The following is a 16,078-nucleotide window of genomic DNA, read 5'->3' on the forward strand; positions in this document are numbered from 1 at the left end:
AACAAATTAAACAACCATGGCGACATCACACACCCCTGCCGCAAACCTACATTCACTGAGAACCAATCACTTTCCTCTCTTCCTACACGTACACATGCCTTACATCCTCGATAAAAACTTTTCACTGCTTCTAACAACTTGCCTCCCACACCATATATTCTTAATACCTTCCACAGAGCATCTCTATCAACTCTATCATATGCCATCTCCAGATCCATAAATGCTACATACAAATCCATTTGCTTTTCTAAGTATTTCTCACATACATTCTTCAAAGCAAACACCTGATCCACACATCCTCTACCACTTCTGAAACCATATATATATATATATATATATATATATATATATATATATATATATATATATATATATATATATATATATATATATATATATATATTTATTTATTTATTTATTTATTCTTTATTTTGCTTTGTAGCTGTCTCCCGCGTTAGCGAGGTAGCGCAAGGAAACAGACGACAGAATGGCCCAACCCACCCACATGCACATGTATATATATATATATATATATATATATATATATATATATATATATATATATATATATATATATTTATATATATACACACACAGACATATACATATATACACATGTACATAGTTTATGTACTGTCTGCTTTTATTTATTCCCATCGCCACCCCGCCACACATGAAATAACAACCCCCTCCCCCTCATGTGCGCGAGGTAGCGCTAGGAAAAGATAACAAATGTCACATTCGTTCACACTCAGTCTCTAGCTGTCATGTAATAATGCACCGAAACCACAGCTCCCTTTCCACATCCAGGCCCCACAGAACTTTCCATGGTTTACCCCAGACGCTTCACATGCCCTGGTTCAATTCATTGACAGCACGTCGACCCCGGTATAACACATCGTTCCAATTCACTCTATTCCTTGCACGCCTTTCACCCTCCTGCATGTTCAGGCCCCGATCACTCAAAATCTTTTTCACTCTATCTTTCCACCTCCAATTTGGTCTCCCATTTCTCCTCGTTCCCTCCACCTCTGACACATATATCCTCTTGGTCAATCTTTCCTCACTCATTGTCTCCATGTGACCAAACCATTTCAAAACACCCTCTTCTGCTCTCTCAACCACACTCTTTTTGTTACCATACATCTCTCTTACCCTATTATTACTTACTTGATCAAACCACCTCACACCACATATTGTCCTCAAACACCTCATTTCCAGCACATCCACCCTCCTCTGCACAGCTCTATCCATACCCCACGCCTCGCAACCATATAGCATTGTTGGAACCACTATTCCTTCAAACATACCCATTTTTGCTTTCCGAGATAATGTTCTCCACTTCCACACATTCTTCAACACTCCCAGAACTTTCGCCCCCTCCCCACCCTACGATTCACTTCCGCTTCCATGGTTCCATCCGCTGCCAAATCCACTCCCAGACATCTAATACACTTCACTTCCTCCAGTTTTTCTCCATTCAACCTTACCTCCCATTTGACTTGTCCCTCAACCCTACTGTACCTAATAACCTTGCTCTTGTTCACATTTACTCTCAGCTTTCTTACACACACTTTACCAAACTCAGTCACCAGCTTCTGCAGTTTCTCACATGAATCAGCCACCAGCGCTGTATCATCAGCGAACAACAACTGACTCACTTCCCAAGCTCTTTCATCCACCACAGACTGCATACTTGCCCCTCTTTCCAAAACTCTTGCATCACCTCCCTAAGAACCCCATCCATAAACAAATTAAACAACCATGGAGACATCACACACCCCTGAACACGGGTCGAGGAATGCCTTACTCTGTAGATAGCATCCGTCTCTGCAACGGAAAATAAGTGATATGTGTGGAGTGAGTTTGGTGTTCATTGTCAAAGAGAAACTTAGGATGATGTGTGAGAATTGTTTCTCATGCAATATTATCATCATCACGTATGAAAAGATAACTCTTTGTGAGAAATACCATGCATTATGGGAAGAATGTTGTATGTGGAACTACCGAAAGAAAATGAGCTAATATTTGATAGCAATAAATGAATGTTGAAGAGTCAGCCATGTGTTGTCTTGTAACATATTGAACTGGGATTTGTGATGTTAATGCGATGAACAATGGCCAGAACGTGAACCAGAAAAATGGCTTGTACATGCCAGAGGGTTGACGTTTTAGGTGGGTTGTATGTCTAGTAGGTTGAAGTATCATCATACTAGGATGGGAAAGTAGGTGTTTATATATATATATATATATATATATATATATATATATATATATATATATATATATATATATATATATATTTCTTTTTCTTTTAAACTATTCGCCATTTCCTGCGTTAGCGAGGTAGCGTTAGGAACAGAGGACTGGGCCTTTTTTGGAATATCCTCACCTGGCCCCCCTCTGTTCCTTCTTTTGGAAAATTAAAAAAAAAACGAGAGGGGAGGATTTCCAGCCCCCCGCTCCCTCCCCTTTTAGTCGCATTCTACGACACGCAGGGAATACGTGGGAAGTATTCTTAATCCCCTATCCCCAGGGATATATATATATATATATATATATATATATATATATATATATATATATATATATATATATATATATATACGAACAAAGTGCATATGAACGCGCACCTTCATAGAGCATACAAACCTCCAACAGCCAGGATCGAACCCGCCTGTTGCACAGGGGTCCCGGGTTCGATCCTGGCTGTTGGAGGTTTGTATATATATATATATATATATATATATATATATATATATATATATATATATATATATATACTTGCTCCCCTTCAAACATTCTCGGCACCACCCAGCCCTACAGGAAACAGCATCGTCATCCCTTGCATCAGCGAGGTAGCGCCAAGAAACAGACATCCTTACATGAGCTGTCATGTGTAATACACAGAAACCACAGCTCCCTATCCACATCCAGGCCCCACAGACCTTACCATTTATATTTCCTTTGAATATATATATATATATATATATATATATATATATATATATATATATATATATATATATATATGTTTTATTTATCTATTTACTTTGCTTTGTCGCTGTCTCCCGCGTTAGCGAGGTAGCGCAAGGAAACAGACGAAAGAATGGCCCAACCCACCCACATACACATGTATATACATACACGTCCACACACGCAAACATACATACCTTTACATCTCAACGTATACATATATATACACACATAGACATATACATATATACACGTATATAATTCATACTGCCTGCCTTTATTCATTCCCATCGCCACCCTGCCACACATGAAATAATAACCCCCTCCCCCCTCATGTGTGCGAGGTAGCGCTAGGAAAAGATAACAAAGGCCCCGTTCGTTCACACTCAGTCTCTAGCTGTCATGTATAATGCACCGAAACCACAGCTCCCTTTCCACATCCAGGCCCCACTTTCCATGGTTTACCCCAGACGCTTCACATACCCTGGTTCAATCCAATGACAGCACGTCGACCCCGATATACCACATCGTTCCAATTCACTCTATTCCTTACACGCCTTTCACCCTCCTGCATGTTCAGGCCCCGATCACTCAAAATCTTTTTCACTCCATCTTTCCACCACCAATTTGGTCTCCCACTTCTCCTCGTTCCCTCCACTTCTGACACATATATCCTCTTGGTTAATCTTTCCTCACTCATTCTCTCCATGTGACCAAACCATTTCAAAACACCCTCTTCTGCTCTCTCAACCACACTCTTTTTATTACCACACATCTCTCTTACCCTATTATTACTTACTCGGTCAAACCACCTCACACCACATATTGTCCTCAGACACCTCATTTCCAGCACATCCACCCTCCTCCGCACAACTCTATCCATAGCCCACGCCTCGCAACTATACAACATTGTTGGAACCACTATTCCTTCAAACATACCCTTTTTTGCTTTCTAAGATAATGTCCTCGACTTCCACACATTCTTCAAGGCTCCCAGAATTTTCGTCCCCTCCCCCACCCTATGATTCACTTCCACTTCCATGGTTCCATCCGCTGCCATATCCACTCCCAGGTATCTAAAACACTTCACTTCCTTCAGTTTTTCTCCATTCAAACTTACGTCCCAATTGACTTGACCCTCAACCCTACTGTACCTAATAACCTTGCTCTTATTCACATTTACTCTCAACTTTCTTCTTTCACACACTTTATCAAACTCAGTCACCAGCTTCTGCAGTTTCTCTCTCTCTCACACACACACACACACACACACACACACATATATTTTTTTTTTTTTTTTTTTTTTTATACTTTGTCGCTGTCTCCCGCGTTTGCGAGGTAGCGCAAGGAAACAGACGAAAGAAATGGCCCAACTCCCCCCCCCTCCCCATACACATGTACATACACACGTCCACACACGCAAATATACATACCTACACAGCTTTCCATGGTTTACCCCAGACGCTTCACATGCCTTGATTCACTCCACTGACAGCACGTCAACCCCTGTATACCACATCGCTCCAATTCACTCTATTCCTTGCCCTCCTTACACCCTCCTGCATGTTCAGGCCCCGATCACACAAAATCTTTTTCACTCCATCTTTCCACCTCCAATTTGGTCTCCCTCTTCTCCTCGTTCCCTCAACCTCCGACACATATATCCTCTTGGTCAATCTTTCCTCACTCATTCTCTCCATGTGCCCAAACCATTTCAAAACACCCTCTTCTGCTCTCTCAACCACGCTCTTTTTATTTCCACACATCTCTCTTACCCTTACGTTACTCACGTCCACACACGCAAATATACATACCTACACAGCTTTCCATGGTTTACCCCAGACGCTTCACATGCCTTGATTCACTCCACTGACAGCACGTCAACCCCTGTATACCACATCGCTCCAATTCACTCTATTCCTTGCCCTCCTTACACCCTCCTGCATGTTCAGGCCCCGATCACACAAAATCTTTTTCACTCCATCTTTCCACCTCCAATTTGGTCTCCCTCTTCTCCTCGTTCCCTCAACCTCCGACACATATATCCTCTTGTTCAATCTTTCCTCACTCATTCTCTCCATGTGCCCAAACCATTTCAAAACACCCTCTTCTGCTCTCTCAACCACGCTCTTTTTATTTCCACACATCTCTCTTACCCTTACGTTACTTACTCGATCAAACCACCTCACACCACACATTGTCCTCAAACATCTCATTTCCAGCACATCCATCCTCCTGCGCACAACTCCATCCACAGCCCACGCCTCGCAACCATACAACATTGTTGGAACCACTATTCCTTCAAACATACCCATTTTTGCTTTCCGAGATAATGTTCTCGACTTCCACACATTTTTCAAGGCTCCCAAAATTTTCGCCCCCTCCCCCACCCTATGATCCACTTCCGCTTCCATGGTTCCATCCGCTGACAGATCCACTCCCAGATATCTAAAACACTTCACTTCCTCCAGTTTTTCTCCATTCAAACTCACCTCCCAATTGACTTGACCCTCAACCCTACTGTACCTAATAACCTTGCTCTTATTCACATTCACTCTTAACTTTCTTCTTCCACACACTTTACCAAACTCAGTCACCAGCTTCTGCAGTTTCTCACATGAATCAGCCACCAGCGCTGTATCATCAGCGAACAACAACTGACTCACTTCCCAAGCTCTCTCATCCCCAACAGACTTCATACTTGCCCCTCTTTCCAGGACTCTTGCATTTACCTCCCTAACAACCCCATCCATAAACAAATTAAACAACCATGGAGACATCACACACCCCTGCCGCAAACCTACATTCACTGAGAACCAATCACTTTCCTCTCTTCCTACACGTACACATGCCTTACATCCTCGATAAAAACTTTTCACTGCTTCTAACAACTTGCCTCCCACACCATATATTCTTAATACCTTCCACAGAGCATCTCTATCAACTCTATCATATGCCTTCTCCAGATCCATAAATGCTACATACAAATCCATTTGCTTTTCTAAGTATTTCTCACATACATTCTTCAAAGCAAACACCTGATCCACACATCCTCTACCACTTCTGAAACCGCACTGTTCTTCCCCAATCTGATGCTCTGTACATGCCTTCACCCTCTCAATCAATACCCTCCCATATAATTTACCAGGAATACTCAACAAACTTATACCTCTGTAATTTGAGCACTCACTCTTATCCCCTTTGCCTTTGTACAATGGCACTATGCACGCATTCCGCCAATCCTCAGGCACCTCACCATGAGTCATACATACATTAAATAACCTTACCAACCAGTCAACAATACAGTCACCCCCTTTTTTAATAAATTCCACTGCAATACCATCCAAACCTGCTGCCTTGCCGGCTTTCATCTTCCGCAAAGCTTTTACTACCTCTTCTCTGTTTACCAAATCATTTTCCCTAACCCTCTCACTTTGCACACCACCTCGACCAAAACACCCTACATCTGCCACTCTGTCATCAGACACATTCAACAAACCTTCAAAATACTCATTCCATCTCCTTCTCACATCACCACTACTTGTTATCACCTCCCCATTTACGCCCTTCACTGAAGTTCCCATTTGCTCCCTTGTCTTACGCACCCTATTTACCTCCTTCCAGAACATCTTTTTATTCTCCCTAAAATTTACTGATAGTCTCTCACCCCAACTCTCATTTGCCCTTTTTTTCACCTCTTGCACCTTTCTCTTGACCTCCTGTCTCTTTCTTTTATACTTCTCCCACTCAATTGCATTTTTTCCCTGCAAAAATCTTCCAAATGCCTCTCTCTTCTCTTTCACTAATACTCTTACTTCTTCATCCCACCACTCACCACCCTTTCTAAACAGCCCACCTCCCACTCTTCTCATGCCACAAGCATCCCTTGCGCAATCCATCACTGATTCCCTAAATACATCCCATTCCTCCCCCACTCCCCTTACTTCCATTGTTCTCACCTTTTTCCATTCTGTACACAGTCTCTCCTGGTACTTCCCCACACAGGTCTCCTTCCCAAGCTCACTTACTCTCACCACCTTCTTCACCCCAACATTCACTCCTCTTTTCTGAAAACCCATACTAATCTTCACCTTAGCCTCCACAAGATAATGATCAGACATCCCTCCAGTTGCACCTCTCAGCACATTAACATCCAAAAGTCTCTCTTTCGCACGCCTGTCAATTAACACGTAATCCAATAACGCTCTCTGGCCATCTCTCCTACTTACATAAGTATACTTATGTATATCTCGCTTTTTAAACCAGGTATTCCCAATCATCAGTCCTTTTTCAGCACATAAATCTACAAGCTCTTCACCATTTCCATTTACAACACTGAACACCCCATGCATACCAATTATTCCCTCAACTGCCACATTACTCACCTTTGCATTCAAATCACCCATCACTATAACCCGGTCTCGTGCATCAAAACCGCTAACACACTCATTCAGCTGCTCCCAAAACACTTGCCTCTCATGATCTTTCTTCTCATGCCCAGGTGCATATGCACCAATAATCACCCACCTCTCTCCATCAACTTTCAATTTTACCCACATATATATATATATATATATATATATATATATATATATATATATATATATATATATATATATATATATATATATATATGTGTGTATATCATTTCTTTCATACTATTCGCCATTTCCCGCATTAGTGAGGTAGCGTTAAGAACAGAGGACTGGGCTTTTGAGGGAATATCCTCACCGGGTTCCCTTCTCTGTTCCTTCTTTTGGAAAAAAAAAAAAAAAAAACGAGAGGGGAGGATTTCCAGCCACCCGCTCCCTCCCCTTTTAGCCGCCTTCTACGACACGCAGGGAATACGTGGGAAGTATTATTTCTCCCCTATCCCCAGGGATAATATATATATATATATATATATATATATATATATATATATATATATATATATGTATATATATATATATATATATATATATATATATATATATATATATATATATATATATGTGTGTGTGTGTGTGTGTGTGTGTGTGTGTGTGTGTGTGTTACAATAAGGCCCCCGTGTTGCGAGCGTGTGAGTGTCCAGGACTACATATTTCAACAAGTGGCTCATGTGTCGGAATATCTCGCCTGATACTAGCACTAGGTAAGCAGTGGACACAAGCTCCAGCAACAATACCATTAGTAATGTTTTCTCTTATTTTCGTCTTACGAGAGTCAGGCCAACAAACACGTGAGGGCCTCAAATTAATCCCTGTTGTATTTTGTTGTACTCCTTATCTTACCTTATCTTATCTTTCAGTCGAGTGTCCTTGTCACGTCAGTTACCTTAAAAGTAAGATGGTTCACTATAAGGGGATGTTCTTTCAACAATAGGTAGAAACAACGGAAGTTCTTATCATGAAATCAGATGAGATACATATGTAATCTTACAATACATATGTGGCAGAAGTCAGTACATCCCTTACCTTTCGACGAGCGTTGTCCAGTATTGCTAAACATGTCTTCATACGCAGCAGCAGGTGCGGTTTCCCTGGCGATAAGGGAGTGAGCCTTGCCCGTAGCACGTTCATAGTAGGTCAGGAGGAAGCCGCCCCCGAGACCCGCTGAGTGTGTGTTGACGACGCCCAGGCAGAACAGTGCCGCTACTGCTGCGTCCGCCGCACTACCATTCTTACGGAGAATTTCCCTGTGGGAGGGGAGAGGTTGGCTCCACTAGTCCCAGAATGTGGCGGTTTGATTATTGTTTCCGTGATGAATAATGTAGAGAATGTATTAACATGGTTCACTCGTATTACCAGACATGGCCTCCACGATTGCCTCAGTTTTTATCCAGACATACAGGATTGATCCCTTGTGGAGACAAGGAACTTGTAGCTTATCAAAATACCAGATATCGTGAGGTATAGATATCAATAATGACTAAAGCTTTACAGTGGTAATTCCCTTGTCAGAATCTCCACAGATTATACCAATCATATCATCACCTGACCCAGCTGTACGGACAAGTCTTTATCATCGTGTTATCGTTAACTCTTTGAAAACGACGGTAAGAACCCTGGGGATGATGACCTGATCCTTACGGGTTTGATCAAAGACCTGGCCCTCATACCGTCATGTTCGGGGGATTTAAGTGTTGTATACTGAATGATTACATTATTAATCCTCCCTGAATCTGAGACAGTTATTGATCTAAAAGTTCTATTAATACCAGTTATTTATTTATTTATCAATCTATTCATTCTTTTAATAACGACCCATAGAAATGACTAGCACGTAATCATATACAGGTTCCAGTGTTCACACTCCATAAATTTGTTTTCCCAACTGTACTAACACTTACGTGGCCACGTGAGGGCAGGGATGACCGTCAGCCACGACGGCGGCGGTGTGGTAGTTGGCGAGCCGTGACGGGGTCTGGGGCGGCGGCTGGCTACCGACTTCCTCAGTGTTGCTCAGCAGCTTGGCCTGGCCGCTCCGCCTCGGACCAGTGCTCTGAGGAACAGGGGAAGTTAGTAAGGCGTCTGGCTGAGGGAACTTTTGTTCATCAATTATCATTATGTAGGAATGAGGTTATTTCTCTTTACAGACACTATTAACAAATATATACAAGTAATATTTACCCTCTCGAAGTGTAGGCAGTCCATGAAAATTGCCCTCTGAACACATACTGATACAAAACACGGCTTGGAATAAGAGTGTGTAGAGGGGATGATGCAGGTGTTACTTGGCTCAGGAATAACACATGACATATAAGTGTGAAAAGGGCATCGCTAACAATTCTGTTGTTCCATCCCTCCTTCACGTTTCCTTTCTGACGGTACTATAGCTGTCTCTACAGCTCTCTTTGGTTCCCGTTTCTCCTCTAACTCCACCTTGGACGACTCTAACATTCTTTCAACCCCTGATGCTCCTCTTACTAATCCTATGCCCCTCCCCAGAATCTCTTTTCTGACTGTCCGAAAAGTGCTTCTATCTTTGGACACAAACAGCCCATGGTCTTGATGGCATCCAACCCCATGTACTGAAAGAGTGTGCCTCTGAACTTGTACTCGCTTGTCTGTTCCGTTTCTACTTGAAAACAAAACTTTCCCTTTTCCTTGGTAGCATGAGTTGATACAACCTATTCATAAGAAAGGTGACCGTTCTGACCCCTCTAACTATTGTCCTATTGCTTTAACATCTACCATTTCCAGCCTTTGAATCCCTCCTCAACTCCCATATCTTATGGTATCTTGAATCTCACAGTCTTCTCTGATCACCAGAAAGACTTCCTTAAGGCAAGATCCATTGGTGATATTCTTTCCTGCCCCTGAAAGATTTTGGGCAATCCTATGTAGTTGCCCTTGACATATCGAAAGCTTTTGACGGGATGTGGCTTCGGGGTCTCATCTTTACGCTCCCCTCTTTCGGCTTCCCTCCCTCGCTTTGCTCCCTCATTATCTTGGTTTCTCCGGCCGATCTATCTCCGTGGATTCTGATGGATCAGTCTCCTTTACATTTCACCATCAACAGCGGTGTCCCTTAAAGTTCTGTCCTGTCACCTACACTTTTCCTCATTTTCATCAACAATTTTCTGTCTTCCACAAATAACCAAATGCACTCATACGCTGACGACTCAACACTGCATTCATCCACATCCTTCAACTCTGCTCCCTCTTCTCTCACTCGATCTGGATCTCGTCTTGACACAGCTTCCTTAATAAACTCAGACTTGGACAGGAAGTCTCAGCGAGATAAACGAAACCTAGTTAAGTTTAATACCTTCAAGATCCAATTTCTACCCAACTCTCTATCGAAACTCCTCACAACTCTCGTCACTCCTTCGACGGTTCTGTAATTCTACCTCTTGACTCAATGAACATACTTGGTATTCCTGAAACATGCACTCTGTCTTGCAAACCCCACATTAGGGAAATAGCTAAGTCTGCCTCTAAGAAACTGGGAATCCTGTTTGGAAGAAATTTCGTTTCTTCTGGACAGTTGTTCCGTTTATACAAAGGATTGATTCGTCTGTGTATGGAGTACTGCTCTCACATCTGGCGTGGTTCTAGCTTTGTATCCTTACCTGAGAGAGTTTAGTCGAAAGTGATCCGACTTATAAACTGTCTTAGGCTAACCTTCAAACTTGACCCTTTTGCCCCACGCCGCAATATTGGTTCACTTTCCCTCATCTATGGGTATTACTGTGATGTTTGCTCCTGGGAACTGGCTGCTTGTGTGCCCCCACCACTAGCAAGACTCGGCAAACTGCTGCATTACACGATTACTGTGAGGCCGTTGGCAACTCGTGGGTGGGTCGATTTCATGTTTCTTTCTTTACACCTCGCAGCTTTGGAACTCTCTACCTTCTCTCGTCTTTCCCAATAACTATGACCTGACACATTTTAAAAGACAAGTTTTTCACTTTCTCCAAAATTCGTAAATACTTTCCCCCTTCTCTCGCGTAAGGAAATCAATCGTTCACAAGTGGTCGGTAGTTCACAAGTGGCCAGTAGTTTACAAGTGGTCTGTAGTTCACATGTGGTTAGTAGTTCAAAAGCGTTTAGTAGTTCACAAGTGATCAGTAGTTCACAAGTGGTCAGTAGTTAACGAGTGGTCGATAGTTGACAAGTGGTCAGTAGTTAACAAGGAAATCATGGCTCACATCAATTAGTTTACTTATCTGTTGAAAGGAACAGTTGGGGTGGACGTGTTCACAATTCCATCATTACCTTTATGAGAGTCTGTTTGTGTTGTTATGACAGTGTGATAATACGTCCTATTGAAAAAGATGGCAATGTGATAACATGTCACAATAGACAAGATGATGTGATAACGCGTCATAATAAACAATGTAAATTTAGATGTTGTTTGTAGGATAACTTTTTTTTTTTTTTTTGCTTATTTGGTACCTTTAACTTGTCTGTCTTTGTAGTGTATAAGAAAAACCCTGTCAGTCGTGGGTATTGGTGTAGTGTGGTTTGAGGAGAGGACGGAGGACGAGACAGTGAGATGGAAGACTGAAGTGTGTACAGGTGTGTGGTGTAAGGATTTTGATGTCTATATGGCTGATTTTCTGGCAGCGTATTCATGATGTTTGATTTATATACCCTCAGCAGACTGGTGGCATTAATATTTACGTCGTTTTTTTTTTTCTTTTCAGGAGATTCACTAAGCTAAAATCACTGTTCATTATGTACATCCATGGATGGCTGGAGCCTCCCTAATCGCTGTGAGGCTTCGAGGGAACCAAGGGTGTTCCAGGTTTGTGCTGTTGTCCAGATCCCGGTTTGGTCTGTAGTAGTTTGTATCATGTTATTTTCAAGTCTCCTCCTTTCTTCCTGGGCTGCTTCCCTAAAGTATCAACCGACTGGTTTAATCTTTAGTCGTCCGTGTTGTTCTGCGGGGTTTTCAGTGTAATGGTATTTTCTTATATGTGACGAATCTTAGAACCTTATTTTGTATCGTCAGTAACTTCATCATGCGTGATGTGGAGGCGAGGAAAGCTGGCATAGGACAGATAATATCCTGATTCTCCCCAGGTGTAATTTCTGGTTTTCTGGAAGATGCCAGAATCTGTGCAGACTGGTCAGGTCCACTTTCCCTTGTACGAATCTTATTAATATGATTTGTGATCATGCCCCTAGATGTTGATGTGTGAACCCAGGCTTTTGCAGCTCTTCTTGTGCTGGATATAAGGAGAGACATGCATGGTTCAGTCAGAGATATCTTAATGGTTTTCAAGGCAGTAGCATCTTCCTGATCGTTTGGTGGATAAAGAAAAAAAGCCAGTTTCCTCCGTGTATATAGACTATTCTCTGTTGACAACGACAAAGTATGCTAAAACAGAAAGCAACAGAATGGTGATGCAATTATTTCCTCGATTATTTACATGGCAGAAGAAATATTCTGAGTTATCTAATCTACCGTTATGTAGCAACTTGTAATGCTGCCTCGTTACCAGGCATTTATCGCATATTAAATGATAGATATATTCATACCAGGCATTTATCGCATAATAGATGATAGATATATTCATATATAGTTTATCATAACAGTCTTAGCGAGGGGTGCGCACCCGTAAGGATAACCAGTTCTGGCTAATTGTAGTTATGCATTAAGTGGGTCAGTGTTGGTTGTCTTTGGATATTGTCATACAGTAGGGAGAGTGTACGTTATATGTATAACGGTATATAGGGGAGTGTAGATAATTAGGTGTGTGTGTGTGTGTGTGTGTGTGTGTGTGTGTGTGTGTGTGTGCATTATATGCATACTCATAGCTGGTTAAGGGGACATTAAGCCTGTGATAGTGAGTAGGGAGTGGGTATTCTATGATAGTGAGCGGGGAGTGGGTATTCTATGATAGTGAGCGGGGAGTAGGTATTCTATGATAGTGAGCGGGGAGTGGGTATTCTATGATAGTGAGCGGGGAGTAGGTATTCTATGATAGTGAGCGGGGAGTGGGTATTCTATGATAGTGAGCGGGGAGTGGGTATTCTATGTTAGTGAGTGGGGAGTAGGTATTCTATGATAGTGAGCGGGGAGTGGGTATTCTATGATAGTGAGCGGGGAGTAGGTATTCTATGATAGTGAGCGGGGAGTGGGTATTCTATGTTAGTGAGTGGGGAGTGGGTATTCTATGATAGTGAGCGGGGAGTGGGTATTCTATAAGAATGTCTATCAAATATCCCACTGGTATTTACAGCCGTTCGGAGCCGGTGCATCTGTCCTGGCCCACAACCATTACGTAAGCTGACGACAACACTTACCGTGGTGCGTTGGTCATGACCTGCGGAGGCGCCGCTGTTGATGGCCCACATCACACCTGCCAAGTATTCACGTTAGTAATAATAGACTGATATTTACATGATACTTAACTAACCTCTCTTCATCATTCTTCTCGTGTCCAGGTGCACAACCACTGATAATCATCCATCTCTCGTCATCCACTTTCAGTATTTCCCACATCCGTGTGGAGCGCACTTCCCTTCACTCTTTTACAAACTGCCACACCTCCTTCAGCGGTAGCGCTGCTCTGTCCATAACCCTCGCTCTTACACTAACCCTTGATTTTATTCCTAAGATATTCCCAAACCATTCTTCCCTCTTACCCTTGAGCTTTGTTTCACTCAGAGCCAGAACATACAAACTCCTGTCATTGGGATGATCTGCTTCTCTCTGTTTACTAATCCTGTAAACTAATCTTGCGAAATTTATCTTTGATTTCCACAAAGTGGAGACGATTTCATCAATACTTAAAACATTTTTCAGCACAGGATTAAGAGCGAGCAAGACAACACCGCCTACTTTATTTCCCGTACGGATATGACAGGGAGGGGCACGTCTTTCACAACATAAGACCATGGGACATCAGCCCTGTCATCACAACATAAGACCAGGGGACACCAACCCTGTCATCATCACAACATAAGACCAGGGGACACCAACCCTGTCATCATCACAACATAAGACCAGGGGACACCAACCCCGTCATCATCACAACATAAGACTAGGGGACTCACCCAAGTGGTCATAACAAGACATTGTTCATCCTTACTCAGGGCTACAGCGATGGCAACCAGGATCAGGCACAGGAGGGTCACCAGCACACACGTCACTTGTCTCCTGGTGAGGCATCGCGTCCTGTGGGTAGGGGGAGATAAGATGTCGTTATGTTGCTCTAACTAAAGATTACTTTATTGTACATAAGTTGGCACAGATATATGAATCACCTATACCTGGGGAGAGGGGAGAATTGGGGGTGGGGGTGCTTAGGAACATCTCTCCTTGTATTTCAGTTTCTGAAAGTTGGAACAGACGAAAAAACCAAGCAAAGTGTGCTCATCCCCCTTGTTGGCTCAGGCTTGGGTGTCTGAATGTGTTTGGATGTAACCAAGATGAGAAGAAGGGAGGGATAGGTAATATGTTTAAGAAAAGGAACCTAGATATCTTATCTCTGAGACAAAGCTCTAGGGTAAAAGGGAAAAAATGGTTTGGAATTGTCTTAGAAGTAGAGTCAGGGGTTGGTATGACGGCGAGAGCCAAGGAAGGAGTAGCGCTGCTGCTGAAGGAGTTGTGGGAATGTGTAAAAGAACGTAAGGAAGTAAGCTCCAGACTGATGTGGGTAACAATGGAAGTGGATGACGAGCGTTGGGTTGACTGTTAGTCTTATGCACCTGGCTACGAGTAAATGATAAAGAGAGGCGAGTGTTGTGGGATAGAAATGATGACCGTCTTATGGAGTTGTGTAATACCTGGTTTTAAAAGAGGGACATACATTACAATAGGTGGAATAGGAACGATGGTAAGAGGGTATTGTTGGGTTATGTACTAATTGATAGTCGTGCAAAAGAGAAAATATTGCGTATAAATGCACTGATAGGGTAGCTGGTGGGATGTCTGATTATTATCACCTGATAAAGGTGGGAGTAAAGATATGTAAAGGCTTTCGGAGGAGAGGAAATGATATGGGTTAAAAAAAAGGGTTGTAAAAGTAAGCGAGCTTGGAAAGGATGCTTGAGTAAAAAATACCAAGACGGGTTAAGTGTAGAATAGCAAAAGGTGAAATTAATTGAAGTTAGGGGAGTGGACGAGGAATGGGAGGTATTTAAGGGAGCAGTACTGGCATGCGAGAGTAGTGTGTGGCATGCAGGAGGTGGGAAGTGGGGTGGTGAGAAAGGGTAGTGAATGATGGGATTACGAAGTTAAGTTGCGAGAGAAAGATAAAAGAGAGGCGCATGGTCGGTATTTAAGGGGAAGGAGTGCAAATAATTGTCCAATAGAAAGCGGCAGGAGGTCAAGAGGAAGGTGCAGGGGTTGAAAAATAGGGCATATGAGAGTTGGAGTGAGAGAGTAACAGCAAACTTAAAGGAAAATAAGAAAATGCTTTGGAAGGAGGTTAACAGTGTGAGAAAAGAGAACAAATTGGATCGTCGGTGAAGGGGGTAAATAGGGAAGTGGTAACAGGCAGGGATGAGGTGAGGCGGAGATGAAGTGAGAACTTTGAAGGACTGCTGAATATGTTTGATGATAAGATGGTAGATGTAAGGTGTTTGGGTCGAGGAGGTTTGGAAAGTGAGAGAGTCATGGAGAGTGGTTTGGTGAACAGAGAAAAGAGAAGTGGTGAAAGCTT

General features: G+C 42.5%; 1 protein-coding gene across 3 annotated transcripts in view; it reads right to left on the minus strand.

Annotated features, from left to right (window-relative positions):
• Positions 1–16,078, minus strand: part of LOC139756922 (scoloptoxin SSD14-like) — a 48,178-nt gene that overhangs the window by 13,695 nt on the left and 18,405 nt on the right. For all 3 annotated transcript variants that reach the window (XM_071676955.1, XM_071677049.1, XM_071676888.1), the window contains 4 exons: positions 14,504–14,589; positions 13,716–13,771; positions 9,308–9,459; positions 8,433–8,653 (listed from right to left, as the gene is read on the minus strand). In XM_071676955.1, the coding sequence (XP_071533056.1) occupies positions 8,433–8,653; positions 9,308–9,459; positions 13,716–13,771; positions 14,504–14,589 (515 nt within the window). The remainder of the gene's footprint in view (positions 1–8,432; positions 8,654–9,307; positions 9,460–13,715; positions 13,772–14,503; positions 14,590–16,078) is intronic.

Source organism: Panulirus ornatus, chromosome 1, assembly GCF_036320965.1.
Source record: "Panulirus ornatus isolate Po-2019 chromosome 1, ASM3632096v1, whole genome shotgun sequence".
Taxonomy (NCBI): Eukaryota; Metazoa; Arthropoda; class Malacostraca; order Decapoda; family Palinuridae; genus Panulirus; species Panulirus ornatus.